At 55.9% G+C, this 27,713-nt stretch overlaps 1 protein-coding gene across 1 annotated transcript; it reads left to right on the plus strand.

The window, feature by feature from the left end:
* Positions 1-9,301: 9,301 nt before the first annotated feature.
* LOC138683101 (scavenger receptor cysteine-rich type 1 protein M130-like) lies at positions 9,302-22,740 on the plus strand. Its single transcript, XM_069774623.1, is given in 21 exon segments — positions 9,302-9,489; positions 10,861-10,981; positions 10,983-11,222; positions 11,225-11,285; positions 11,330-11,731; positions 13,196-13,504; positions 14,170-14,493; positions 15,955-16,263; positions 16,489-16,803; positions 17,367-17,693; positions 17,780-18,094; positions 18,452-18,487; positions 18,490-18,753; positions 19,229-19,291; positions 19,380-19,694; positions 20,099-20,134; positions 20,424-20,561; positions 21,290-21,385; positions 21,814-21,897; positions 22,103-22,255; positions 22,484-22,740. Coding segments are annotated over 21 exon segments (4,353 nt in total).
* Positions 22,741-27,713: the final 4,973 nt, after the last annotated feature.

Here is a 27,713-nt window from a genome sequence, read left to right on the forward strand (position 1 = left end):
AACACTAATAAAATGACAACAGTAGTAATAAAAGGATTGGAATGTACAAATGATGCGCAGGGCAATTGCTCACCACCCGCCAACCGACACCCAGCCAGTCCCCGAGCGGCGAATCCCTGCCCCCCACTTCCCAGTTCCTAAACTAGATGGGACGTCACATGGTATGGAATACGCTGTTGGCCAGTTTGGGTCAGGTGCCCTGGCTGGGCACGAGGAGCTGAAAAATCCTTGACTCTAGTCTAAACACTACTGAGCAACAACTGAAAACATCAGTGTTATCAACATTCTTCACATACTGAACTCAAAACATAGCACTGTACCAGCTACTAGGAAGGCAGTTAACTCTATCCCAGCTGAAACCAGGACAGTATCCACCCCTTATTCTATACCATTGACGTCATGCTCAGTTCCCATACCTTTAGTTACATTCTGATCAATCATCACCACCTTTCCATCCCTTTGAGACATATGAACAATGATAGATAGATATAGATATAGATATATATATATATAAGTATACACACACAGAGATATCAGTTCTTTAGTTCATGGGTTATGTTCATAAAATGTTTGTTGAGGTCATTTAGTTTCTGACTCTGGGCTCCATCTGTCATACCAGTCTGTCTGGGCAGGAGGGATGGTGCAAAGTCCTCTCAGTCGGTAGAGCAGAATTGGGCTTCAGTGCGGTGTGACGAGCAGATGACATTTGACGCAGCAGGAGGATGGTGTGCACCGTTGGATTGTTGCATGCTGGAGTCAGTTCTGGTTCCACCTCTACTGCGCTTTGCTCAGTTTTATCACAGTTCTTTCTTGCTTGATCCAAGCGATTCTTACTATAGTACTATGGATATAGCATATAACAATTATAGTAATGATAACATACAGTAGCAGGGTTATATAGCAACTAATATGATACAGTTTAATTCTGGCTATTTTCACCTAAAATCAAATCCCCTTGAGGCACACATCGGACTTCTCCATCTTTTCGCATCACCCACCAAGTGCACCCAGGCCCTTGAGCAAAAGCAATCCCACGAATAGGTTTACCTTTGCCTGAGGCAGGAGTAACCCAGACTGTTTTCCCTAACATGTTTTTCATGTGCACTACAGGGACTTTATCCCCTTCTACAGTATGTAAAAATTCTGATTGGGCAGGGCCACTCCGATTGGCAGATCCTCTGGTGTTGACTAACCAGGTGGCTTTTGTTAAATGTGTATCCCAATGTTTGAACGTTCCGCCCCCCATTGCTTTCAATGTAGTCTTTAACAGTCCATTGTATCGCTCAATTTTCCCAGAGGCTGGTGCATGATAGGGGATATGATACACCCACTCAATGCCATGCTCTTTGGCCCAGGTGTCTATGAGGTTGTTTCGGAAATGAGTCCCGTTGTCTGACTCAATTCTTTCTGGGGTGCCATGTCGCCACAAGACCTGCTTCTCAAGGCGACACTAGGATAGTGTTCCGGGCAGTGGCATGGGGTACAGAGTATGTTTCCAGCCATCCGGGGGTTGCTTCCACCATTGTAAGCACATAGCGCTTGCCTTGGCGACTTTGTGGGAGTGTGATACAGTCAATCTGCCAGGCTTCCCCAAATTTATATTTCAGCCATCGCCCTCCATACCACAGGGGCTTTAACCGCTTGGCTTGCTTAATTGCAGCACATGTTTCACATTCATGGATAACCTGCGCGATAGTGTCCATGGTCAGGTCCACCCCTCGATCTCGAGCCCATCTATATGTTGCATCTCTTCCCTGATAGCCTGAAGTATCATGGGCCCACCGAGCCATAAATAGCTCACCCTTATGTTGCCAGTCCAGGTCCACCTGAGCCACTTCAATCTTGGCAGCCTGATCCACCTGTTCGTTGTTTCGATGTTCTTCAGTGGCCCGACCCTTGGGTACCTGAGCATCTACATGATGTACTTTTACAACCAGATTCTCTAGCCGGGACGCAATATCTTGCCACAGTGTGGCAGCCCGAATGGGTTTACCTCTGCGCTGCCAGTTGCTCTGCTTCCATTGCTGTAACCACCCCCACAGGGCATTTGCCACCATCCATGAGTCAGTATAGAGATAGAGCACTGGCCACTTTTCTCTTTCAGCAATATCTAACGCTAGCTGGATGGCTTTCACCTCTGCAAACTGACTCGATTCACCCTCTCCTTCAGCAGTTTCTGCAACTTGTCGTGTAGGACTCCATACAGCAGCTTTCCACCTTCGATGCTTTCCCACAATGCGACAGGATCCGTCAGTGAACAGGGCATATTGCCTCTCATTCTCTGGCAGTTATTATACAGCGGGGCTTCTTCAGCACGTGCCACCTCCTCCTCTGGCGACATTCCAAAATCTTTGCCTTCTGGCCAGTCCGTGATTACTTCTAACATTCCTGGGCGACTGGGGTTTCCTATGTGAGCCCGTTGTGTGATCAGTGCGATCCACTTACTCCACGTGGCGTCAGTCGCGTGATGTGTAGAGGAGACCCTCCCTTTGAACATCCAGCCCAGCACTGGTAGTCGGGGTGCTAAGAGGAGCTGTGTCTCAGTACCAACCACTTCTGAGGCAGCTCGAACTCCTTCATACGCTGCCAATATCTCTTTTTCAGTTGGAGTATAGCGAGCCTCGGATCCTCGATATCCTCGACTCCAAAACCCCAGGGGTCGGCCTCGGGTCTCCCCAGGTGCTTTCTGCCAGAGGCTCCAGGTAGGGCCATTCTCCCCAGCTGCAGTACAGATCACATTTTTAACATCTTGTCCTGTCTGGACTGGTCCAAGGGCTACGGCATGAACAATCTCCCGTTTAATTTGTTCAAAGGCTTGTTGTTGTTCAGGGCCCCATTTAAAATCATTCTTCTTCCGGGTCACTTGATAGAGAGGGCTTACAATCAAACTGTAATTTGGAATATGCATTCTCCAAAACCCCACGACACCTAAGAAGGCCTGTGTGTCCTTTTTATTAGTCGGTGAGGACATAGCTGCTATTTTATTAATCACATCCATTGGGATCTGATGACGTCCATCTTGCCATTTTATTCCCAAAAACTGGATCTCCTGTGCAGGTCCCTTGACCTTACTTTCTTTTATGGCAAAACCGGCTTTCAGAAGGATTTGGATTATTTTCTTTCCTTTCTCAAAGACTTCTTCTGCTGTGTTGCCCCATACGATGATGTCATCAATGTATTGCAGGTGTTTCGGAGCTTCACCTTTTTCCAGTGCAGTCTGGATTAGTCCATGGCAAATGGTGGGGCTGTGTTTCCACTCCTGGGGCAATCGATTCCAAGTGTACTGGACACCCCTCCAAGTAAAGGCAAATTGTGGACAACACTCTGCTGCTAGAGGGATTGAGAAAAACGCATTAGCAATGTCAAGCGGAGCATACCACTTGGCTGCCTTTGACTCTAGCTCGTATTGAAGTTCTAGCATATCTGGAACGGCAGCACTCAGCGGTGGTGTAACTTCATTCAGGCCGCGATAGTCAACTGTTAGTCTCCACTCCCCATTAGACTTCCGCACTGGCCATATGGGACTGTTAAAGGGTGAGCGAGTTTTGCTGATCACTCCTTGGCTCTCCAGTTGGCAAATCAACTTGTGGATGGGAATCAGAGAGTCTCGGTTGGCGCGATATTGCCGCCGGTGCACCGCCGTGGTAGCAATTGGCACCTGTTGTTCTTCAACCTTGAGCAACCCCACAATCGAAGGGTCTTGAGAGAGACCAGGCAGGGTAGACAGCTGTTCAGTGCCCTCCGTCTCCAAGGCAGCTATGCCGAAAGCCCATCAATACCCCTTCGGGTCCTTAAAATACCCCCTCCTGAGATAGTCTATGCCAAGGATACATAGAGCCTCTGGACCAGTCACAATGGGGTGTTTCTGCCATTCATTTCCAGTTAGGCTTACTTCAGCTTCCAATACAGTTAACTCTTGGGATCCCCCTGTCACACCAGAAATACAAATGGGTTCTGCCCCTCTAGACCTTGATGGCATTAGAATGCACTGTGCGCCGGTGCCTGCTAGAGCCTTATACTCTTGTGGGTCTGACGTGCCAGGCCATTGAATCCACACAGTCCAATTTACCCGGTTATCCCTTTCCTCCACCTGGGTGGAGGCAGGGCCCTTCTAATTCTGGTTAGAGTATCCAGTACTTACTTCTCGTAAAATTGGCTCAGAATTCCCTTCAAGAGGATCAGAAATAAGATCAGCCCTTCTACTCTGTTTGGAAACTGGAGCGGCATTTTTCCTGGCAGAATCCCCTTTTGTGGTGTTTTTTCCTCACAACTCACATACCCGTGCATTTAGGACTGAGGTAGTTTTTCCATCCTGTTTTCTCATGTCCTCTCCATGATCACATAGTTATAACCATAGGGCATCTCGTGGTGTGTACCTTCTATATTCTCTCTCTTGGGCAGAGGAACGCTCACTCCTAATAGCTGAGACATTCATCCTTACAAGTGGAGAGTAGGACATATCCTCTTTGATTTGTTGGACATCCTGGGACAGCTTCTCCACAGACAAAATGCAGGCTCGTAGGGAGGAGGAGAGATTTTCTTTGTATTGCTGGAGTTGGCGAGCCACTTCATCCACTGTCGGTGCCTCTTCGTCTTTCTAGGTCATTATTGCCGGTGAGTTGGCATAGGACGATGGTGTGCTCCATACAAAACTTCTGCCACATGGGTCGTGTGCATTGGACTTCCTCTGGATCTTTGGGTAATTGTGCGTTGTCTGGGTCATGATGAATCATCTCTAGCATGGCTAATTCCCTCAGATATTGGATACCTCTTTCCATGGTGGTCCACTTGCTTGATTGACATATAACATCTTCCTTAAAGGGGTACCTTTCTGAGGAGATTGAAGTAGACGGACACCTGTAATCTTGAAAGCAGACAACAGACGACCCTTTATTGCTAAAACACACACATACTTATAGTCACATATTCTGCAAAGTCACTGTACATGCACACAAGCATAAAATATGATTGGTTATATCAACACTGTACACGCGCATAAACATAAGATATAATCGGTTATACTAACTCTGTACACGCACATAAACAGAGGACATAATTGGTTATATCAACTAAAACACGTGAAACTTGTCTCAGTCTAATTTGTCAAGATAAACTGCCAAATTGAGGTTCTTTGTGCCAAGTTCCAAAATCTTTTTGCATATCCCGCAGCTCGCTCAAGGATAGGGATCAGGTGATCACCTCTGGTTCTGCCTCTTCCTCCTGTTCCCGTGATGACCCTGCCTCATCTCCCTCCTTCCCTAAGTGAACTGATTTTTTTGTATATTTCTTCTTCTGTATGGGGGCAACTGACACTGGTGCAGGTTGGTCTGCTGGTTCAGTTGCAGTATTGCTCGCCGGGTTTTGGATAACTGCAGTGTCTGTTGCCTGGGTTTGGGTAGCTGCAGTGCTTGTCGCCAGGGCTGGAGGGACCACAGTGCCCGTCACCACGGTCTGGGTGGCCGCAATGCTCATTGCCGGGACTGGAGGGGCCGAAGTTTGGGTGACCACAGTGCTCATCATTTTGTTGTTAGGTCCAGAGACCTTCTCTTCCCCTTGAGGGTACTGAGTGGTGTGAAACAGGGCTCCATAGGCATGGGCCTCGCCCCAGCACATTGTAGCAATTTGTATCTCTCTAGAGTTGCCATGGGGACAGCAAACCTTTTCCAAATATTTTACTAGTTCTTCTGGATTCTGCACTTGTTCGGGGGTGAATTTCCAAAACACTGGAGGTGCCCACTTTTCTAGGTACTTGCCCATACTACCCCACACACCCTGCCACTCATAATTATCCAGCTTTGGGGCAGATCTCTGGGTGGTCTTCATAAAGAGTTGTTTAACCTCAAACAAGAGCTGAACCACATTCAGCAGCATGCTAATTCCTAGCAGTAGGGCTAGGACCGTGCTGGTCTCAACATCCCAAGGGTATTCAAATTTTTCAAAATTCTCAAACACCATTGTAACTGGATTGAAAGAGAAAGGAGAGGGGAAGAAAGGTACCCCACCCATAGATTGGCTTTCCAAGGAGGAAAGGTAAATGGTGTAATTATTAATAGTTTCCCACAGATGGCTCCCGCAGTATAAAGGTGACCATGCTGAGTGCAAATACCGGCTTAATCCCACAACCGATGACTTTATCATACCATAAACCCATGTTATACAATACATCAAAGTGAAAACCTTAATCCACCTCCCATGGATGATAAGCAGCAGCAAAGGGACTACATACAGCAAGCGAGGTGATACGTAACAGAAGTTTAAAAACCAGAGCAACAACTCTAAGAACAAATAAATCAACATAGTGACCAGCAACTATTAGACCAATATAATGAATACTTGTAATAAATTTGTTTTAACGAGCTCTGGTCAGGTTTGTTGTTATCTCAACCCTTCGTGCCCCACGTTGGGTGCCAAAAAGGACTGTCGTGGTTTAACCCCAGCCAGCAACTAACTGTACCCCAGCTGAAACCAGGACACCGTCATACCCACATGTTCTCATGCAGCCCTGTGATTGGCTGCCTGCCTGCTTTGAACAAGGAAGTGCTCAGATATCAAAATATATACCTGTACTACAATATACACATTTTTGGTTTCATATACATATATATCAGTGAGTGTACAAATACGTACAAATATTTTTTATGTATTTATGAATAGATACTGTATTTTAAATATATATACCCCTCTATACGCATATATATATGTATACGTTTAGATGCATATGTATTGTTATATATAAAAAACATGTAAAAATCCGGAGAAATTAAATATTTATAGCCCTTATAACATAGGTATAAAATGGATAAAACCTTTAATAAGAGCTAATGGAATGAACAATTAAGAGTTTAAATGTGAACAGAAAGAAAAGTACAAGGGTGGGTCGAGGTCCCCCACTTTACCAGGCTGCAGAAGAAGTCCAGACATGTCTGGGTTGGGGGGAACTTCAAGAGGGTGGGGAGGACACAGACAAGGTGGAACATGCCCGAGGGCTATGGCCCCCTCCTAGGCAGTCACCAAGGAGCCCTCAGTGCAAATCCTGTTAACATACCAAGAAGCGTCCAATCCTGTGAACTGGCCTAGGAGGCCCCCACATCCCAGCCCAGCCCAACAGGATGGCCATGCAGGGTTACTGGGGCAGACCCAGAGCTTTCCTCGGTGCTGCAAGACACAGGCAATGCCATCTGCAAACATGGAAAAGCAGGACAAAATGCCAACTTCAGAAGAATACGTGCTTGGGGGCTATACGGAAAAGCCCCAAAGAGGATCTCAAAAGAGACCATGTGGACGAGAGGAACTAGCCAGTGAGCCCATGAACTGCAAAGTGGCTTTCGAGGTTCCAAGCAGAGAGGGAGGGTGGTAGTGGGGAACTCCCTTTCCCCATGGGGTTGTGGGGAATCTCACAGCTACCTGTAAGACCACTGTGGGGTGCAGACTGGTGCTATATACATTTCCTTGTCCTTAGGTTGATAACCTGATTAAATGTTTCAAACAGCTCTGGCTGACTGAGAGAGGGGAGAGGTCAGGAGTGTGGTGGCACTTGTGCAGGTCCACCTGAGCCACACCAGCCAAATCCAGTATGCTGTGTGTGTGTCGTGTCAAAGGATGAGGAAGGGGGTGGTGATGGTGGATGTAAATGTATTGAATCCTGTAGGACCTGAGCAGGATGTAAACGGGAGGGAACAAGGTGTGAAGATTGTACTGGGTCTGGCTGGGATGGCGTTAATTTTCTTATTAGCAGCCCCTATGGTGCCTAGGTTTGCCTTGGTGCTCAAAAGAGTGTTGGCTGATAACACACTGACATTGTAGCTACTGCTCAGCAGCATTTGCACAGCATCAAGGCCTTCTCTGTTTCTCACTCTGCCCCGACAGCGAGGAGGCTGGGGGTGGCAAGAGGCTGGGAGGGGACAAAGTCAGGACAGCTGACCCCAACGGACCAAGGTGATATTCCACACCATGTGACATCATAGTCAGCAATAGAACTAGGGGAGTGCTGGGCGTTCTTCAAAGTAGAAGAAGTAATCCACTTATTAAACTGTCTTTATCTCAACCATTGAGATTTTTTTCTCACTTTTGTCCTTCCATTTTCCTCCGCCATCCCACCTGTGGGGAGTGAGCAAGGGACTGGGTGGGGGCTGCCACATGGGGTCACCCCACCAGACAAGCACATAGAAAATAGGTTGGTATGGGCTTGTGAGGTCACTGGTGCCTGAGTAGATCATAGGGCGGGAGCTGGCACGTGGCTTGTGTAAGTGGTTGTGAGATTACTGATACCTGAGTAGCTGATAGGCCAAGAGTAGGGGCATGGCTTATGTCAGAGCTTGCGAAGTCACTTGTGCCTTTGCATCTCACAGGCAAGCAGATAGCAAGTAGGTGGATATTTGGTGGCCAGCTCACTGGTGCCTGAGTAGCTGATAGGCAAGAGGGAGACACATGGCTTGAGTATGTACTTGTGTTGTCACTCTGGGCTGAAGAGCTGATAGGCCAGGACGAGGTTCACGGCCCTTAGAGGTTCTTGTAAGGTCACTGGAGGCAGACTACTGCAACAGCAGGTACCTGGCAAATGGGTGTACACGTACGTGTGAGGCCACTGGTGCCTGAGTAGCTGATAGAGCAGGAGCAGGCATCTGGCATTGTACTGGTTTTGGCTGCGATAGAAATACCTTTTTATTTAGTGAAATAGTGAGCAAGCGACTGTTTGGAACTTAGCTGCCAGTCGGGGTTAAACTGCGACAGGTATGTGTAGGTTGTTTTGAGGTCACTGGTGCCTGAGTAACTGATAGAGCAGGAGCTGGCCCATGGCTTGTGTCTGTGCTCATGAGGTCACTCCTGCCTGAGTAGCTCGTAGGCCTGGAGTAGGCCAATGGCACATGTAGATGCTTCTAATGTCACTGCTGCCTGAGTAGCTGATAGGGCAGGAGCAGGCCCCTAGTTTGTGTCGGTGTTTTTGAGGTCATTGGTGTTTGAATAGCCAATAGGCCAGGAGCAGGCCCATGTCAGATACATACACTATGACGTCACCTGTGGCTGAGTAGCAGATAGGCTAGGAGTAGGCGCATGGCTGTGTATGGATGAACTTGTGATGTCACTGGTGCCTGGAGAGCTGATAGGCCAGGACCTGGCACAGAGCTTGGGCAGGTGCTTCTGGTGTCACCAAAATAATATTCAGACCACGACCAAACACGGCTTTATGGAAGACCCATCGTTAGCAGAAGTCCATCCACCGCGCACACACGTGTGGCACTGTACCTCAGGCACACGCAGTGGTGGCAGTAGGAGGGGTGTGTGGTCACTGTCAGTATAAATCATGAGCACGCAGCGGTGGCCATGGGAGGATGGCAGTGTTCACGTCACCGATGGCACCCCATGGCTGCGGGGCTCAGTGCAGAGCGGCCGTGTGCTGTCACAAGGGCATCAGAGGGGATGGGATCCGCCTGGCCCTGTCACTGCGAGGCCAAAGGAGCAGCACCTGCAGCCCTGGCTGGAGCAGTCGGGGTAGGGGTGGCTTGGAGGCACCACAGGGATGTGCCTGGGCACGGCGCCAGGAGGAAACCACAGACTTCCTCCGGAGCGTGGGGAGCGCTGTGAGGTCACGTGGGCTGTGGTTTGTGCACCTGCAGGCTGCAGCTCCCGAGCCACCCGCGGGGAATAACGGCCCCTCGGTGACATGCCGAGAGTCAGGGACACATTTGAGCCTCTGGGCTGCATGTCTGCTGCTGGGCAGGGACATGTCCCCGCTCCGTCTCCGGCTTCTGCGAGGGACCCACCATGGGGCTCTCCGGGGAGGGACGAACGAGCCGGCACTCGTGGAATGGAGCTCTTCCCCTGGCCAAGGCCCTTTCCCAGCTGCTGCTCCCAGCAGAGCGGGGTCTGAAGCAGGGGCAGGGGCTGTTTCCTTCCCTTCCTGACACAGCCCCCGGTGCAGTCTCAGCCCTGTGATTCCCATGGCACAGGGGTGGCTGGACACTCGCACCTGGGGCTCTTGGATGTGCCTGGTGCAGGAGATGCTCAGTGCTCCTAGTCCACACGGCACAGTTCAGGGGGTGAAAAACCTGTTCCCCCCCCACAACTGGCCCTGTCTTGTGACGGCCCACCACCCCAGTGACGTGATGCCTGTAGTGGAGCCATCTCTCATATATGGTTATGAATGGCGCTGGAGAATTTCATTGGAGGGCTGGGCTGTGTCGGAGGGGAGATGGCTCCCGATAATGTCTAAAAAGGTGCTGCTGCTTTGATTGGCTCCTCCTGTAGTTGGGCTGGCATCTGCAGATATATATTGCCCTCCCGTCGTCATTGTCCCCATGAGTTCCCGGGAGCCGTGACAGGGAGTGGGGTGCAGCAGGGCTGCGCCATCAGGGCAGGAGGCTCAGGATGTGGACAGAGGGACTGGTGTTCCCACAGGTGCTGTGGCTGCTCCTCTGGGTACAGCTGTGCAAGGGTAAGTGCTGACTCCCTTGTCCCACAGCCCAGGGCCAGCAGGTACCAGTGTGGTCATTGGGATTTTTCTGGGAATGAGGTTTCTTTGCAGGTGCTACTGAGATGAGGGGCAGAAGGTGCTCAGGTCCATGGACCCTTGCCTTTCCCTGTGCCCATAAGGGTTGGCAAGAATAGCTCCTTTTCCAGTGTTCAGGGCAGCCTGTGCCTGGCTGGATTCATAGACATCCTGTCCTGGGGTACCCCTTTGGGATCCCCTGTTCCCCAGCACTGTACCTCTGGAGCTGGTGGTGGCCTAGCTGGTGATGGCAGCACCTAGTGATGCCCAAGGCACTGCCAAGCTCTAGAGTACCTCGGAGGGTTTGTGTGCTGCTCACTGCCCCCTTGGTCCAGGGGCCCCCAGACCCCATGAGAGAGGTTTGGACCCCACAGACAGAAGGGGACCGGGGCATCTACAGTAGAGAGACATCCTTCCTGGGACTGGGCTGACACCAGGGGTGAGGAGGGGACACGGGTTGGGGGATCCTCAGAATCATCTCAGTGCTCCCTGAGAATGTGAAAAGCCCTGGGGGTGGGGGTGGGTTTGGATGGTGCTGGGGCAGGTGCAGGGTGGTGCTGGAAGCTGCAGGCCTGGGTACAAGGAGCTGTTGAGGGGGTGCCAGGCTGGGGAGTAGAGGGTGCCCAGTGAAGCGCTGGGCAGTGCGTGGGTGGGTGTGTGTGGGGGGCAGGTGGCTGTTGGGGTGGGAAGAGCTGCCTTGTGCAGTGGGATGGCGAGTGATGCAGCTGGGCTGGAACTGGGCATCCACAGCCTTGTGCAGCCCGTGGGGATAGAAGGGACCCCTCCACTGATCTGGGGAGAGCCTGGAGGAGAGAGGGAGAGAGGGCTCCTACCCCAGTACCTGTGATTTGGCCCAGGTAGGGGGTTCCCCCAGATCTACACTGCTGGGGCTTGGCACTGTTGTAACTGGTCCTGTGTCAGTGTTTGAAGGTGCTGTGGAGGTGAGGCTGGCGAATGGCAGCAGTCGCTGTGCTGGGAGAGTGGAGGTGAAACACAATGGCAAGTGGGGGACGGTGTGTGGTGACTGCTGGAGCATGAACGATGCAGCAGTGGTTTGTAAGCAGCTGGGCTGTGGGTCTGCTGTTGGAGCTCTTCAGTACGGATACTTTGGGGCAGGATCTGGCCCCATTTGGATGGATAATGTTGGCTGTAAAGGCACCGAGTCCACCCTGTCTGACTGCAGACACAGAGGATGGGGTGAACATAACTGTGACCACAGTGAGGATGCTGGAGTGATCTGTTCAGGTAAGGGGACAGCCTGCTGCCTACCTGTGGGTCTGGGATGGGGGAAGGTTCCTTGGCTGTGCCCTCAGGGAGCAACAAGTGGACACAAGAGCAGGGCCTGGCGATACTGGTCTAACTGCCAAGCTGGGACTGTCATTGCTGATGTCCCCAGTCCGTGGGGAAGGCCCAGAGGGATCCTACCCCAGGGTGATCTGACCTTGCCAGAGTGTCTCAGTCACCCTCAGTCAGTGTCTTGGGCTGCAGATGAATCCTCCATCCCTTTCCCAGGGTGTCCATTGGGCTTCACCGATCTCCACCCATTCTGCCAGTTTGGAGCCAGCAATGCTGAGGGTCCCTGTGCTGGAAACACCTGGGGGCACTTGCTCAGCACTCCACACACACCTTGGAGGAATGGCATGAGATAGCTGATCCTCCTGGGTCATTCCCCTTTGTAGACATGGTTACCTCACCTGAATCAAGTGGTCTTTTCAGAGAGGATGAGTTCTGGGCCCTGGGGAATGGAGCAGGGTGGCCACAAAGCCCTTTCCTGCCTGTGCCCAGGGCTCGGCTGTGTGGACCAGCATTTGCGAGGGTTAGGGGCTTGGCAGCTGCTTGACTCTGGCTGTTTCCTCCTGCACCACCACATGCACAGGCTGGTACTGAGATGTCCCTGGGGCTATGAATAGTCCTGTGGGGACATGACCCTGTGCAGGCAGTGCTGACCCACTGCCCAAGCCCTCCTGCCTGCCCATGGTTCCCCACACTGCCCCATGACACAGGGTCTTTGGCAGCAGTTACTGACCCTCCTCTGTGCCTGCTGTTCTCTGAGAGCTGGCATGGGCCCAGTGGGAGTCTCCTGCCCCTCTGTCCGGCCATCCATCTGGGTTGTGGACACCTCCAGGCAGAGCACTGTGTCCCTGGCTGAGGACACCCTCCCCCCGAGCAGACGTCAAAGGGATCTTCACAGGCACCAGGCATGATAGCAGCTGCACCGTTTCTCTGCTCTGTGACATCTTCCACCTAAAAGGAACCTTCCAACACCCCAGGAACAGCCCTGGGATCAGAGGGTGCTTCTGGTTGCATCCGGGTGATGGTCCTGCCTGGCCCCAAGCTCTGCAGGGGCTGAGCAGGCTGCAGCAGTCATTATCATCTGGGCCAGTTCTCCTGGATCCAAACTCTCACACTATGGCAGTGCTGGGGAGACCATGCCAGGCAACACAGGGAGCCTTGTGTGGGAGCAGTTTGTCTGAGCAGTACCTGTGGCTGTGAGTCTGTGACAGACACGCAGCCTCAAGTGCTCTGATGGTGTAGAGGTGGGGTGTGTGGCGGTCTGGATGTGCCTGTGTCACCAACACCCCCCCAACAACTTCCTCGGGAATGTGCAATGCGCAGTTTGGTCATGGCTTGCTTGAGGATGATGCAGGACATGGGCATTTAACTGCCAGAGGGCTCTGGGAACTCCCAGTTTTTATGGTTTTTTTCCAGGATTTGTCCGGCTGGTGGAAGGGAAGAGCCACTGCTCAGGACGAGTGGAGATCCATGACGGGGACCAGTGGAAAACTGTCTGTGATTCACACTTTGGTCCCAAAGCTGCTGATGTGGTCTGCAGGGAGTTGCAGTGTGGCATGGCCCTGCCTGTCGCTGGGCCAGCTCACTTTGGAGAAGGGGTCAGTCCCATCTGGGATGGAGAGCTGCAGTGTGTGGGGAATGAATCCCGCCTCACCTCCTGCCGCAGAGGGTCCTCCAGGGACCAGCCCTGCACCCACACGAACAGCGCTGTTGTCACCTGCACACGTAAGGACTCAGGGAGGGGTCCTGAACACTGGGGTGAGCTCCAGCCTGAGCGGGGGCAGGTTGTACCTGTTGAGACAAGGGAAGTGGTCTATCTGTTCCCACAGGCTGGCAAAGAGGTGACCTTCCTGGGGGATTCTGTACACGGCAGGGCTGGGCTGAAGCCTAAGGGCAAGGAGGGGGCATGGGTTGGGAGGGCTCAGTGGGATCATCGTGCTGTTCCACAGGGGACACAGAAAGGCCTGAAGGCAGAGGATAAGCTGGGAGGAGGGCAGGGCAGGTTGTGGTCCAGGGGAGCTGGGGGCTTTGGGGAGAAGCAGCAGAGTGTGCTTGGGGGAGCCTTGGTGGGGCAGGTCTCTTCTCAGGGTGCTGGCTGGGGAGGAGCAGGTGCCCTAGGTGGGCATGGGCCAGGGGCAGGTGGCAGCTGGGTGTTGGGGTAGAAGGAGCTGCCAAAGACTGTTGGGGCACAAATGACCCAGCAGGGCCAGAACTGCAGACCCCCAGCCTTGCAGCACCCATGAGGAGAGAAGAGACCCCTGCACAGCTAAGGGGACAGACTTGGAGGGGAGAGGGCTCCTACCCCAGTACCTGTGATTTGGCCCAGGTAGGGGGTTCCCCCAGATCTACACTGCTGGGGCTTGGCACTGTTGTAACTGGTCCTGTGTCAGTGTTTGAAGGTGCTGTGGAGGTGAGGCTGGCGAATGGCGGCAGTCGCTGTGCTGGGAGAGTGGAGGTGAAACACAATGGCGAGTGGGGGACGGTGTGTGGTGACTACTGGAGCATGAACGATGCAGCAGTGGTTTGTAAGCAGCTGGGCTGTGGGTCTGCTGTTGGAGCTCTTCAGTACGGATACTTTGGGGCAGGATCTGGCCCCATTTGGATGGATGATGTTGGCTGTAATGGTACCGAGTCCACCCTGTCTGACTGCAGACACAGAGGATGGGGTAAACATAACTGTGACCACAGTGAGGATGCTGGAGTGATCTGTTCAGGTAAGGGGACAGCCTGCTGCCTACCTGTGGGTCTGGGATGGGGGAAGGTTCCTTGGCTGTGCCCTCAGGGAGCAACAAGTGGACACAAGAGCAGGGCCTGGCGATACTGGTCTAACTGCCAAGCTGGGACTGTCATTGCTGATGTCCCCAGTCTGTGGGGAAGGCCCAGAGGGATCCTACCCCAGGGTGATCTGACCTTGCCAGAGTGTCTCAGTCACCCTCAGTCAGTGTTTTGGGCTGCAGATGAATCCATCCCTTCCCCAGGGTCTCCACTGGGCTTCACCGATCTCCACCCATTCTGCCAGTTTGGAGCCAGCAATGCTGAGGGTCCCTGTGCTGGAAACACCTGGGGGCACTTGCTCAGCACTCCACACACACCTTGGAGGAATGGCATGAGATGGCTGATCCTCCTGGGTCATTCCCCTTTGTAGACATGGTTACCTCACCTGAATCAAGTGGTCTTTTCAGAGAGGATGAGTTCTGGGCCCTGGGGAATGGAGCAGGGTGGCCACAAAGCCCTTTCCTGCCTGTGCCCAGGGCTCGGCTGTGTGGACCAGCATTTGCGAGGGTTAGGGGCTTGGCAGCTGCTTGACTCTGGCTGTTTCCTCCTGCACCACCACATGCACAGGCTGGTACTGAGATGTCCCTGGGGCTATGAATAGTCCTGTGGGGACATGACCCTGTGCAGGCAGTGCTGACCCACTGCCCAAGCCCTCCTGCCTGCCCATGGTTCCCCACACTGCCCCATGACACAGGGTCTTTGGCAGCAGTTACTGACCCTCCTCTGTGCCTGCTGTTCTCTGAGAGCTGGCATGGGCCCAGTGGGAGTCTCCTGCCCCTCTGTCCGGCCATCCATCTGGGTTGTGGACACCTCCAGGCAGAGCACTGTGTCCCTGGCTGAGGACACCCTCCCCCCGAGCAGACGTCAAAGGGATCTTCACAGGCACCAGGCATGATAGCAGCTGCACCGTTTCTCTGCTCTGTGACATCTTCCACCTAAAAGGAACCTTCCAACACCCCAGGAACAGCCCTGGGATCAGAGGGTGCTTCTGGTTGCATCCGGGTGATGGTCCTGCCTGGCCCCAAGCTCTGCAGGGGCTGAGCAGGCTGCAGCAGTCATTATCATCTGGGCCAGTTCTCCTGGATCCAAACTCTCACACTATGGCAGTGCTGGGGAGACCATGCCAGGCAACACAGGGAGCCTTGTGTGGGAGCAGTTTGTCTGAGCAGTACCTGTGGCTGTGAGTCTGTGACAGACACGCAGCCTCAAGTGCTCTGATGGTGTAGAGGTGGGGTGTGTGGCGGTCTGGATGTGCCTGTGTCACCAACACCCCCCCAACAACTTCCTCGGGAATGTGCAATGCGCAGTTTGGTCATGGCTTGCTTGAGGATGATGCAGGACATGGGCATTTAACTGCCAGAGGGCTCTGGGAACTCCCAGTTTTTATGGTTTTTTTCCAGGATTTGTCCGGCTGGTGGAAGGGAAGAGCCACTGCTCAGGACGAGTGGAGATCCATGACGGGGACCAGTGGAAAACTGTCTGTGATTCACACTTTGGTCCCAAAGCTGCTGATGTGGTCTGCAGGGAGTTGCAGTGTGGCATGGCCCTGCCTGTCGCTGGGCCAGCTCACTTTGGAGAAGGGGTCAGTCCCATCTGGGATGGAGAGCTGCAGTGTGTGGGGAATGAATCCCGCCTCACCTCCTGCCGCAGAGGGTCCTCCAGGGACCAGCCCTGCACCCACGCGAACAGCGCTGTTGTCACCTGCACACGTAAGGACTTAGGGAGGTGTTGAACACCAGGGCTGTGCCAGGGGTTGGGGAAGAGAGCAAGGACTGTGCTGGGCAGGTGTGAGGACAGGAGGGATGATGGCATTGTCTGCAGCACGAATATAGTGCAGAAGGAGAAGAAAGGCATGCTGTCCCTCTGGCCTCTCCGCCAGCTACTGAGGATACACGAGTACCAATCCACCCTCTCTCCTCCTCCTCTGTCCCCAGCATACACAGGATTCAGGCTGGTGAACGGCAGCACAGCGTGTGCAGGGAGGGTAGGGGTCCAGGTGTCGGGGACCTGGGGGAGCCTCTGTGCCTCCCGCTGGGATCTCTTGGATGCCCACGTTCTCTGTCGTCAACTCAACTGTGGGTTTGCTGAGTCCATTCCTGGAGGAGAGCATTTTGGGAGAGAGACTGGCCCCATCTGGAGAGACTCATTCCACTGTGACGGGACAGAAGCCCATCTGGGACAGTGCCCAGTGATCACCCTGGGAGCCTCACCATGCTCCCACGGGAACAACGCTGTTGTCGTTTGCTCAGGTGAGTGATGGAAAAATGCTGCATTAACTCCATTTGCCCTTTGTGTGTGATGTGGCCACACAAACCAGGGGTCCCACGACAGTACCAGGATGAATTTCTCCCTGGAGAAACCCTGGCTTCCCCAGGAGCCATCTGGAGGGCTTTGCCTGCTTAGAGTGACTGTTCTACTCTGGGAGAGCTGAGGGCTGAATGGAGGCAGGCATCTGCCCCCATGGCAGTGGCTTACTCCCCAGCACCACCACCAGGCCTGGGCTCCTCCATTCTCCTACTGTGGGACAAGCCCATGACAGGGCTGCAGGGCTGTGCTCCATCTCTCTGGCTGCAGACAACTGCAGACAACAATCCCATCTCCAGAGAGAGCTCTGCAGAGCCTCATCCCACCACCCAGGCAGCAGGTGCCTGGGTGCCCCCAACAGCATCAGACCTGGGTGTGAGCTGCAGAGAGGGCCTGGGTCTTGCCCTCACTTCTCATTAGCAAAAAGCTCAATCTTGTCGTGTTTGGTCAGAAAATCCCCCCTTGCCCTGCTCCCTGAAGGGAGCTGTGGCATCTCTGCTCTCCCCAGGCTCAGCCGGCTTTGCATCCCTGCAGCTGGTGGGTGGAGGGAGCCGATGTGATGGACGAGTGGAGATCTTCCAGAACGGGACATGGGGCAGAGTCCTGGACGACCAGTGGGACGTGCAGGAGGCCAGCGTGGTGTGCCGGCAGCTGCGGTGCGGAGAGGCAGGGACAGCTTACAACCCCCCGAAGCCTGAGCGAGGGACGGGTCCCGTGGGGTTGCGAGGGGTCCGGTGCGCAGGGCACGAGGCCAACCTGGCCCTCTGCAACACCTCCCTGCCTGAGAGTGCACCGGCGGCAGGGGTTGCGGAGGACGTGGGAGTCATTTGCTGGGGTGAGTGGTGCTGCACAGGCCCCCCAGGTGATGGGGTGGGTGGGCAGCCAGCCCCTGACAGCAACTGGGGTTTCTGCCCACTACAGGGAGCCGGAGGGTCCGGCTGGTGAACGGGGCCGGGCGCTGTGCTGGGAGAGTGGAGGTCTACTACCAGGGCATCTGGGGGACTGTCTGTGATGATGGCTGGGACCTGTCTGATGCCGCCGTTGTTTGCCGCCAGCTGGGCTGTGGAGGGGCAGTGGAGGCAGCCGGCTCCGCTCAGTTTGGGGCAGGCTCCGGGCAGATCTGGCTGGATGGCGTCAACTGCTCTGGGGCTGAAGCTGCTCTCTGGGACTGCCCTGCCAGTCCCTGGGGGCAGCACGACTGCGGGCACAAAGAGGATGCGGGAGTCATCTGCTCAGGTCTGTGGCGGGAGCTGTAGTGGGAACCTGGTTCCTGGGGAGGCCAGGACACAAGGAGAGACGGGCATGGCCAAGGCTGTCCCTGGCTGCCTCTGAGCTCCTGCCCGAGCATGTCCTGTGGACACCCATGCACGGGTACCCTCAGTCCCACTGCAAGTACCTGGGGAGCTCAGTCGTCCCCAAGGGTTAGCAGGAAGGGCAGGGGTGTCTGTCCATCAGGAACTTCTCTCTGCCCTTGGGTGCAAGGGGGACGTGCTGGCCCTCGCGCTGCCCGGATAAGGGCCTGGGGGGTGCAGAGGTGTCCTGGCTCCCACAGCCCCAGACCAGCCTGTTCCCCCTTGGTGCCTTTCCTCCCAGAGTTCGTGGCGCTGAGACTGGAGAACAGTGATGGCTGCAGGTTTTCTACAATGGGACATGGGGCAGCATTTGCTCCAACTCGATGACTCTCCACACGGTGTCTCTGGCATGCAAGGAGCTGGGCTGTGGGGATGGAGGATCCCTGGAAACACAGCTCTCTTATGGAAGGGTGTCTGGCCCTACGTGGCTGGATTACGTGCAGTGTGGGGAGAAAACCAGCTCCTTCTGGCAGTGCCACTCTGCTCCCTGGAACCCACGGTCATGTGAAGACCCACAAGAGGAGACCCACATCACCTGTAATGGTAACTCTGAGCCACCTGGGCACCACAGTATCACCCCAGCTCCTGTTCCCTGCTGGGTATGGCCAAATGTAGAGAAAGAGCTTGGAGGGGCTTTTCTTTTCCATGTCAGTCCCTTCTGCTGCTGGTGGCAGAAAAGCGATCACAGCCACACACGTCCAGCAGCATTTGCCACCCAGGCTGCCAGCAGCGCCTGGGGGAGGCAGAGGCATCTCCAGGTGAGGTCTCAGAAAAGACCAGACAGGGTTCAGGAGAGCCTCCCCTCCACAGACAGGCTCCTGCTGCTTTGTTAAACAGGGACCTTTTGGGGCTGAGCAGTTGGGGTCCCCCCACAGCCCTGTGCGTGTCCCCTCAATGACCAGGGTTCAGTTGCTGCGGTGATCGAGATGGCAGAGGGAGGCAGAAGCAGAGCTCAGCCCTGCTCTCTTCTGCACGATCTCCCGAACCAGCCCTTTCACCACAGTGTTTCCTTCGTCAGGGAGACACCCAGAAATGCCCTCGATCCCGCTGGCCCCGTGCCCCAACTCCACGAGCTGCACAGGTAGGGAGCTGCTCGTCTGTGGATGCTTCTTGTCTGGCAGGGCTCTGCCTGCTGTCTCCGTGCCATGGGAGGTCTTTGCCTTCTCCAGACAGGGAGAAGATTCGTGCCGTGGGAGGTGAGGACAGGTGCTCGGGCAGAGTGGAGGTCTGGCACCGTGGCTCTTGGGGGACGGTGTGCGACGACTCCTGGGACATGCAGGATGCCGAGGTGGCGTGCAGGCAGCTGGGCTGTGGCCCCGCAGTGTCTGCCCTGCATGAGGCTGCATTTGGGATGGGGACGGGCCCCATCTGGCTGGAGCAGGTGGAGTGCCGTGGGACAGAGCTGTCTCTGCAGGACTGCTGGGCCCGGCCTGGGGATGGCGGTGCTTGCCGGCACAAGGAAGATGCTGGTGTGAACTGCTCAGGTGAGTGGCAGGGCTGGGACCCCTTGCTCAGGGGGAAGGCCTTTTGCCCCCTTGGTCCTGGCATGGCCCGTAACCTCCCAAGAGGAAGAACATTTCTGCGGAGTGCAGGAGCCTGGTGTCAAGTGGGGAGCAGCCTCGGTGGAACTGGACGTCTTCTGGCCATTGCCTGTGGGGCCCTGCAGCCCCAGGGTTATCCCCTGGGCTGCCTGTGCCATCCTGCCTGCCACCCACAGCAGAGGCACTGAGCCCTATCCTGCCCTCTCTTTCTAGCACCGCAGGAGAGGCAATTTGGGTGGGATGTGTCAGGGACATCCACAGACACACACACGGTGTGTTGGGGGGGAGGCTCCCCGCTCCCCGCACACCCACCCTCTCAGCCCAGCTCTCCTTTTCCTCCTCTGCAGCTACACCCACGACAGCAGCAGTCCCAGCCCGAGCAGGTAACTTGCCTTGCCCCTGGGGCTGGGTAGCCCCAGGACTAGACTGTGACCCACAGCCGGGTGGAAGGGGGCTCCTTGCTGAGGTGTGAAACTCCCAGGAGAAGGCACTGGTCTGGTGGTGAGGGGGGTAGGGAAGGTTATAATTTACTCATCAGGGTAGAAGCTTCTCCGTTGCTCATCCCTGGGGCCCTCCACCCCCTGCTGCCTTGTGTGATGGGGGTCAGGAATGGTGCTTTTTCCCACCTCACCCAGGCCTGGTGCTGGCCTTTCCATATTCTTGCCCACACAGATTCCCCCCGGGGCCGTCTGAGTGGCAGCGGGAGAGTCTCAGTGCCCATAATTATCTGCATCATCCTGGGGGCCCTTCTCTGCCTGCTCCTGGCCCTCCTGGCTGGGCAAGCACTAAGCACCAGGGCTGGGCGCAGAGGTTGGTCTTTCCACAGCGGTCCCAGGGGGAGATACCTCCTGGAAGGGCTGCGGGGTGTCAGTGAGGGGCACAGGCAGAGCTGGAGGGTGAGACTGTGTGCTGCCACCTGTCCCATGCACCACCCCATTGAGTGCTTGGCTGTGGGGCACCAGCAGCAAGGGGTGGAGAGAGCCCAGAGGCGGGGGGAGGTAGCGATGGGCCAAGGAAAGAAATGGAAGAGCGGGGCTGGGGGAAATGTGAGCAGAAGGGAGATGGCCAAGGCTGACAATGCTCTGGGTACTGCTGGGGGGGGACTCTGGGACAAGGGAGATGATGGGAGGAGTGCAGGGCAGAAGGGTCCATCCCCGTGGTGTCAGGCCTCCAGGCTGTCCCCTCTGCCCAGCCCTGCCCACCCCCTGAATACTCTAGACCCATGGGGCAGATAGGGGAAAGCTCCAAGTGGAAGAAACATGGGAGCTGCTCCAGGGTCAGACAAGGGGTGCATGACCCTGGGGCCAGAGGGGCATGAGCGCTGTCTCCGATGGGATGATGTGAGGGTGACGCTGCCCCAGATAATCTCCACGGTGACGTTGCCCTCACTGGGGATGTGGCATCTGTGCCTGGACAGTGCAGTGGGGCTGTGCCATCGGGCCAGTCCTGGGCTGGCCCAAGAAACAGGTTTGGGGCAGCGCAGTGTGATCCCATTGCCCCTCTGCCTGTCCCTCTGCCAGCCCTACCTCTGTCCCCAGGCTCCAGGAGTGCTCAGGAGCCCTTCCCTGAGGCCCTGTATGAGGAGATGGGTTACAGCCCAGCGTGGGAGAAGCAGGCGAGGTTTGGTCGCTCAGGTGGGTGTGGGTCCTCCCTGGAGGCACATCTGCAGGACCCTTTCCCCTGGCCCCAACCCCGGGCTGATTCCTTGAAGTCCCCCAGCCCACGGCCCCCCTAGGGCCACGTGGTCTGTGGGAAGACCATCCAGGTCCTGGGCCTGGAATGGGAGCTTTCTCCCAAACAAACAGCTTTGCCTGTCCCAGCTGGACAGCCCCTCTCTTCCTGCCCCTGCACCCCAAGGACACCCATGGAGTGAGGGAAGGGGCTGTCCTAGGGCAGCTCTGGGAGCACCTTTGAGACAGGGTTTGCCCCAGGGAGGCAGAGTGATTTCCCAGCCCTCCTCCCCACGCAGCCCCAGCTCTGTGGGTCCCCCTTCCCCAGCAGCACTGACCACGAGCCAGGTCAGTGGCGCTCACTTCATAATAGCCACCGTGCATCTCTGCAGGCTCCTATTCAGAGGAGTCCCTGACCCAGCTGCAGCCCTACCCTGGGGTCAGCGAGGAGGAGGATGGTCTGGGATCAGCACCAGGTAACAGAGGCAAGAAGGAGTTGATCTCCCTGAAGACCTGTGATGGGCAGAGGTGTCTCTCAGTGTCACCGCTGGAGATGGGGAGGACATGGGGGTCTCCTGTGGTGCTGCCAATACCCGTGTCTCAGCCCTGTGTCCCTGCGCATCTTCGCTCTGCTCTGCAGGATGTATCTTCTCACTGTCACCAGCTCCCCTCTCTTTTCAGATGTTCTTGTCCCACCTGGAGGTGACCCAGCAGATGGTTATGATGATGCCAGGGAGGTTTCTGATCCCGTGGAGGATGTTGCCCCTGGGCAGGGAGAGAGGGAAATGCCCAGGGAGCCAGAGGAGGGAGCAGAGCCCAGGGATGCACCCGGAGGTGAGAGGGAAATTTAGCACTGCTGGTTCCTGGGGTGCCAACCCTGGGGCCACCCAAGTCACTGCTGTCCTGAGACCCCAGCCTCCTGGGAAGGGGGAACCTGTCCCAGGCGTTTTCCTTGGAGGGACTAGGGGTAGGAGAAGGAGCTGAATGTGGTGAGGAGCAGGGAGGAAGATGCTGTACAGACCCCATGGGCCGAACTGCATTGTCCTGCCTTGCTGCTTGCAGGGGCCAGCCTGCGCTCCTGGACAAGTGCTGGGGTGCCTGGAGCTGAAGGAGACACGTGGCCCCTGTCCCTGGGGAGCATGGGCTATGATGATGCTGAAGAGGTGTCTCTGGCACATCCCCCTGAGGACACAACGACTGTGACACCAGAGCTCTGTGCACAACAGTCCCAGAGCCCCAGGCCATGAGAGCCCATCCCTGCTGTGCAGCTGCCTGCAGCCAGGAGGGAGAAGAGGTCTGTGGAGCTGGGAGAGCCGTGAGCACCTGGGAACCATGTTGCTTGTCTCATGGGCAACAGAAACCGCCTGGAGTTTCCCCTATTTTTATTCCTGTTTTTATGCTGTGCATCATCTTTGTTCCTAATTAAAGTCTCTGGGGGCTTTGACCTGGAGCTGGTGCTTTCCTGCCCAAGTGTCAGGGCATCTTCCTGAGGCTGATGAGGAGGAGCAGAGAACAAAGTCATGGAGGTGGGGAAACAGGCATGTCTCAGGGACAGCAGGCTTGGGGTCAGGCTGTGGAGCAGCGAGAGCCCATGGTCCCTGGGGAATAATCCTGCTGACAGAGACATTTCCATCCTGCTGACCACAGGCAGTTTCTAGTCCAAATGGCTCTCTGATAGGTCCCGTGATGCACCCCAGTGGGAGCACTCATTTCCTCGCCCTAGGGTTTCCCAGCTGCTCTTTGCCTCAGGCAGGGCCTGGGCCATGCTGGTCCCACAGTGCAGAGGCCATGACAGAGCTGCCATGTCAGGGTAAGCCCTGAGGTGGCCGCAGTGCCCTGAAAACCCCAGCCAGCCCCAGGGGGGAAGATGGCCCAGAGATTACCTCCCACCATGGTTAGGAGGCAGCTCTGCTCCCCACTGCCCCAGCACAGCGTGTAGAGCCGCTTTCCGGAACACACGGGGCTGGGATTCCCTCTCCTCATGCTCTGCCAGGACCCCAGTCTCCATGGGCTGCTCCTGCCGCCTTGGGCCCTCGCAGACCCTGAGCACTCTTGTCAAGGCACTGAGCTGCCTTCTTTCTGAGCAGAGGCTGTAAGGCCCTACGGCAGCCCTTGAACCCCCTCCTCCTGCTCTCCTCCAGCCCCCGGCCCTCCTGCTGCCTCACCAGGGATGTCAGTTTGGATTTGTGTCAGGGCAGTACTTGTGTGCGGGTACAAGAGGGATGGGAGCAGGGGGGATGGGGGCACCTTTCCCTCAGCACTGTTGGAGGGCTGGGAGGATGGAGAAAGTATCCCCAAGAGATGTGTGCTGCAGCCAGAAGCCATGGTCCAGCCTCTGGCCTGGAGAAGGGCTCATCTGGGAGGATGCTCACGTGGGCACATTTCCATGGCAGAGGAGATTTTGTGTCCCTCCCCTAAAAGAGGCATTGCTGGGAGCTGAGCCAGGGTTCCTCTCCCTTGGCTGTGGTCTTCACCTGCCCCAGTGCCCATGGGCAGAGAAACCTCTTATGCAGGAACCAGGCGGGGAGAAGGGTTTGACACCTGGGCAGGACCTGGTGCCCAAACTTCCCTCCCTGCTCCCACTGGTGGGTCTCCACACCCCTCTGGCACTTCCCCAAAAGGCTCCTCTGCTGCGGGTTGGAAGGTGCATTGGCTGTCTGTGGCAGGGTTCCCTCTGGGGAGTTGGTGGAGCTCAGTACTGCTGCAAGCAGCAGGATCTGGCCCGAGGGGAGAAGAGGTGGCTGTCACCAACATCCTCTCCCACTTCAGCATTGCCCCATTCTCTGCTGGGAGCTCCTCCATCCCTGGGGTGATCCTGGGGGAATCTGGGAGAAGCCCAGGCACACACATCCCTCTGCCCCATACCCCAGAGACTTCCTGCTGGCAGACCCCATGGGAGAGCAGCGTTCCCAAGGTGAGACCCCCACGGTCATGGGTGACATACATGGGCACTGCAAGCACAGCCTCCAACCCCTGGAAAACTCCGATGGGGGCAAGCTCCAGCCCTGCATCTCAGAGAAGTAATGTATAAAAGTGAAGTAAAGAAGGGGGGAGTGTTATCTTCCGAACACAGGATGGTGGGGGCTATGGACAGTATGGACGCTGACGTGCAGACTCAAGGAGCTCCAAGTGGGGACTGGGGAGAGGAACCCAGCGCCTGTCCTGTGCCACCTCGCTGCCAGCTCTGCCCTCCCACAGGGGTAATATTTCTCCCTTACTCTGGCACCTGGCAGGCATTTTCCTCTTCCTCCTTGGGAAGATGGGCCACAGGCCTGTGTGTGCTTGAGGGGGCAGCACGCCTGAGCAGGAAGAGCCTGTTTTGTGGCATTTGGGGACCTGAACAGTCTGGCCCTGCAGGCTGGGTCCATTCTCTGCAGCAAAGCAAGATTGTCACTGTAGCCCAGATCTGTGGTTGTTCCTGCGGCTCCCGAGGACCTGCCTGAGGGGGGTCACAGTGAGACCCCATGTCTCAGCACTGCAGCCCCCATGCTGGGCAGAGCTTGGCTGTTTAAAGCCCATAGGAGAGCAGCCTTATTTCTCTGAGTTTCGGCTCACCAGGGTGCTGGGCACCCTGCAGTGAAATTCCACGTCTCATGCCCCATTTTGTTTGTGGGTGTTATTGCCAGGGAGCAGCCGAGGCACCATCTCCTGGCCCTCCCTGCCTGTGCATGGCTGTGGACAGACCTGTGACTCCATGATCCTACCAGCACAGTAGTTATGGAGTATTGTCGGAGTCACCAAACATCCCAGGAACGAGAGGTGGGCACCAGCCCCACCAGTCCCACCTCTGCAGGGCTGTGCCTGACCTCAGCAGATCCAGGTTCCCTGAGCTGAGGCTCTGCTCAAGCCAGTGGCAATGGTGGAAGGATGGTGGAGGGAAAACTCCAGCTGGGAGTCCCACAGCCCTGCCCATGCTCATCCAGCCCAGACACCCTTACCTGCTGGTACAGAATGCTTCCCATGTGGTATGGGATCTCCACCTGGAGTGGAGACAGGAGAATCTCAGACCCTTAGCCCTGGAAAGCCACCAGGGCAGTGTGGCTCTGGTCCCAAAGGACACCTGGGCTGGGCCAGCACCCTCACACCACATCTCCCAGTGCGGCCAGAAAGGATTCCTTAGCGTGCTGCTGCTGTCTATGCCCTTCCTGAGGTCTCCTCACAGGCACACTCTGCTGCCAAGCATTGTCCCTGGGTAGTGGGTGGGGTGGGTCTAGGATTCAGGGCAGTGACCTGGGCTCAGGTCCAGCACAGCTGCCTGCTTCTCCTCCAAGAGGGGACTCAGCAGAGGCAGCACACACAGCCCTCCCACAGCCCTGCCCACCTGACAGCCAAGCCCTGGGTGGGCAGGGCAGGCCCACAGGGCCTGGAGAGGAGCAGTGCCAGAGCTCCAGCCCACACCTGCCTGAGGCTGGGCAGTCAGGGCAAAAGCACCACCCCTGGAGGTCCCAGGGATTGAACCCAGGACCTCCCACATGCGAAGCGGGCACTCTTCCACTGAGCTCCATCCCCTTGATGCCTGCCAGCAGGAGAGACGCTCTCCTCCCATGATGCGTCTATGACAAGCACAGCCCTGTTGTCCCTGGGTGCCCAGGGACCCTCTGCAGAAAACAGCACTTGAACCCTTCTGAGATGGGGGAAGTCGGGCCTGCCTCTCTGCTGGGGTCTGATCCTGGCACAGGGCTGCACTGCAGAGCGCTGCCCTTCAACGTCTCTGCAGGGCAATGGGACGGGAGGAGGCTCTTGCTGCTGGCACTTCTCCCATGCTGTGGCCAACTCTGGGGTGGGCTGATGGAGAGGAGAAAACCCCTGAGCCTCCTCTGCCACCCAGGGCAACACCCCTCTGTGACACATCCGTCCCCAACGCCACAGCAGGAGCAGTGCAACAGGGTGAGGGAAATGCCCTCCCTGGGGTGAGGTGTCCTCAGGCTGTTATGGCATCCCAGGGCATGTGGTGGAGAGGACCTGGGGGCAGAAATCTTACACCCCCTCATCCAGGCACTGGGCCTCCCCCTGCACCCTCTGTCCCCCAGCATGCCTGGGGGTGAGGTGAACAGCAAGCTTCCATCTGCCTGGGGCTGAGGGAGTGGGCTGGGCTCAGGGACCTTCCCACTCCTTCAGCACTGAGGACTGTCCTGACAGCAAAACAGTGCCCTGGGACAGCCCTGCTGGGGTCTCTGCGGCAGGGTGGGTGATGTGTTCAGCTGTTTACTCAAAGGTTGGTAGTTGGACCATATGCAGGGATGGCATTGTCACGGTGGTAAAGCTGGGGCAATTGTCTTGCCCAATGCCATAGGCTACAGTGCAGGGGCAGTGCACTGGCAAGAGGTGAAGGAGCAAGGAGGGCCAGGGCAGGCTGGAAGAAGGCAGGCAGGCAGGCACTCTCTGCAAAAATCTACAGGAGAAAATCTGTGCTGAAGCCCGGGGTTGAACCAGGGACCTTTAGATCTTCAGTCTAACGCTCTCCCAGCTGAGCTACTTCAGCCCTGCCCCAGCAGGCCTTCTCCCAGTTCCACCCCTGCCAGGCCACAGGCTGACACACACATGAAGAGAGCTCTTTGGGGACATTCCCACGAAAAAGCTGTGCCCAGCACCGGGCAGAGGGGACCTGGCCTCTCCCTGCCTCCATGGCCAGGTAGACTCCAGGTGTGGGGTGGGTGCCAGCTTACAGTGGGAGTGCCAAGATATGCGTCAGGCGTCAGTTACAAAGGTGAGTGGTGAAGGCAAGTGGGAAGGCCAGACACACGCAGCTGCCAAAGCTGGAGGTGGAAGAAGGGTGGGGTTGGTGGAAGACCTCTCTCATAGGGAAGAGAGGGCCCAGGGGAGGCAGAGCTTTTCCAGTGCCATAGGCTTTCGCTTCCTTCTTGCATGAGCAAGAGTGTTCTGTTCAATGTTTGGAGACCATATTTAGGGGGAGAGAAGGCTTGAAAACCTCCAAGGACTGGAACTACACAGCCTCTCAGGGCAACCTTTTCCAGTGCATAAGTGACCTTATAGTTATGACTTCATGGACCTCATGTCCCGCCTGAACATTCTTTCAACTTTTGTCCCTTGCCTCTCCTTTTCCCACCATGCACCATGATGAAGAGCCTGGCTTTCTTTTCTTAACTGCCTGGTAGGTACTGAAATGATCCTGTGAGGTTTCCCGAAGCCTTCTCATCTCCATACTGAACAGTGTTCCCTCAGCCTTTCCTCAGGTGGAAAGTTCACCAGCCCTGTGCACACCCCCACACACCTGACTGTATTGGTGCCCCTTCACTGAACTTGCTCCAGTTGATCAATGTCTTTCCTGTAC

This window comes from Haliaeetus albicilla, chromosome 31 (assembly GCF_947461875.1).
Source record: "Haliaeetus albicilla chromosome 31, bHalAlb1.1, whole genome shotgun sequence".
NCBI classification, from domain to species: domain Eukaryota; kingdom Metazoa; phylum Chordata; class Aves; order Accipitriformes; family Accipitridae; genus Haliaeetus; species Haliaeetus albicilla.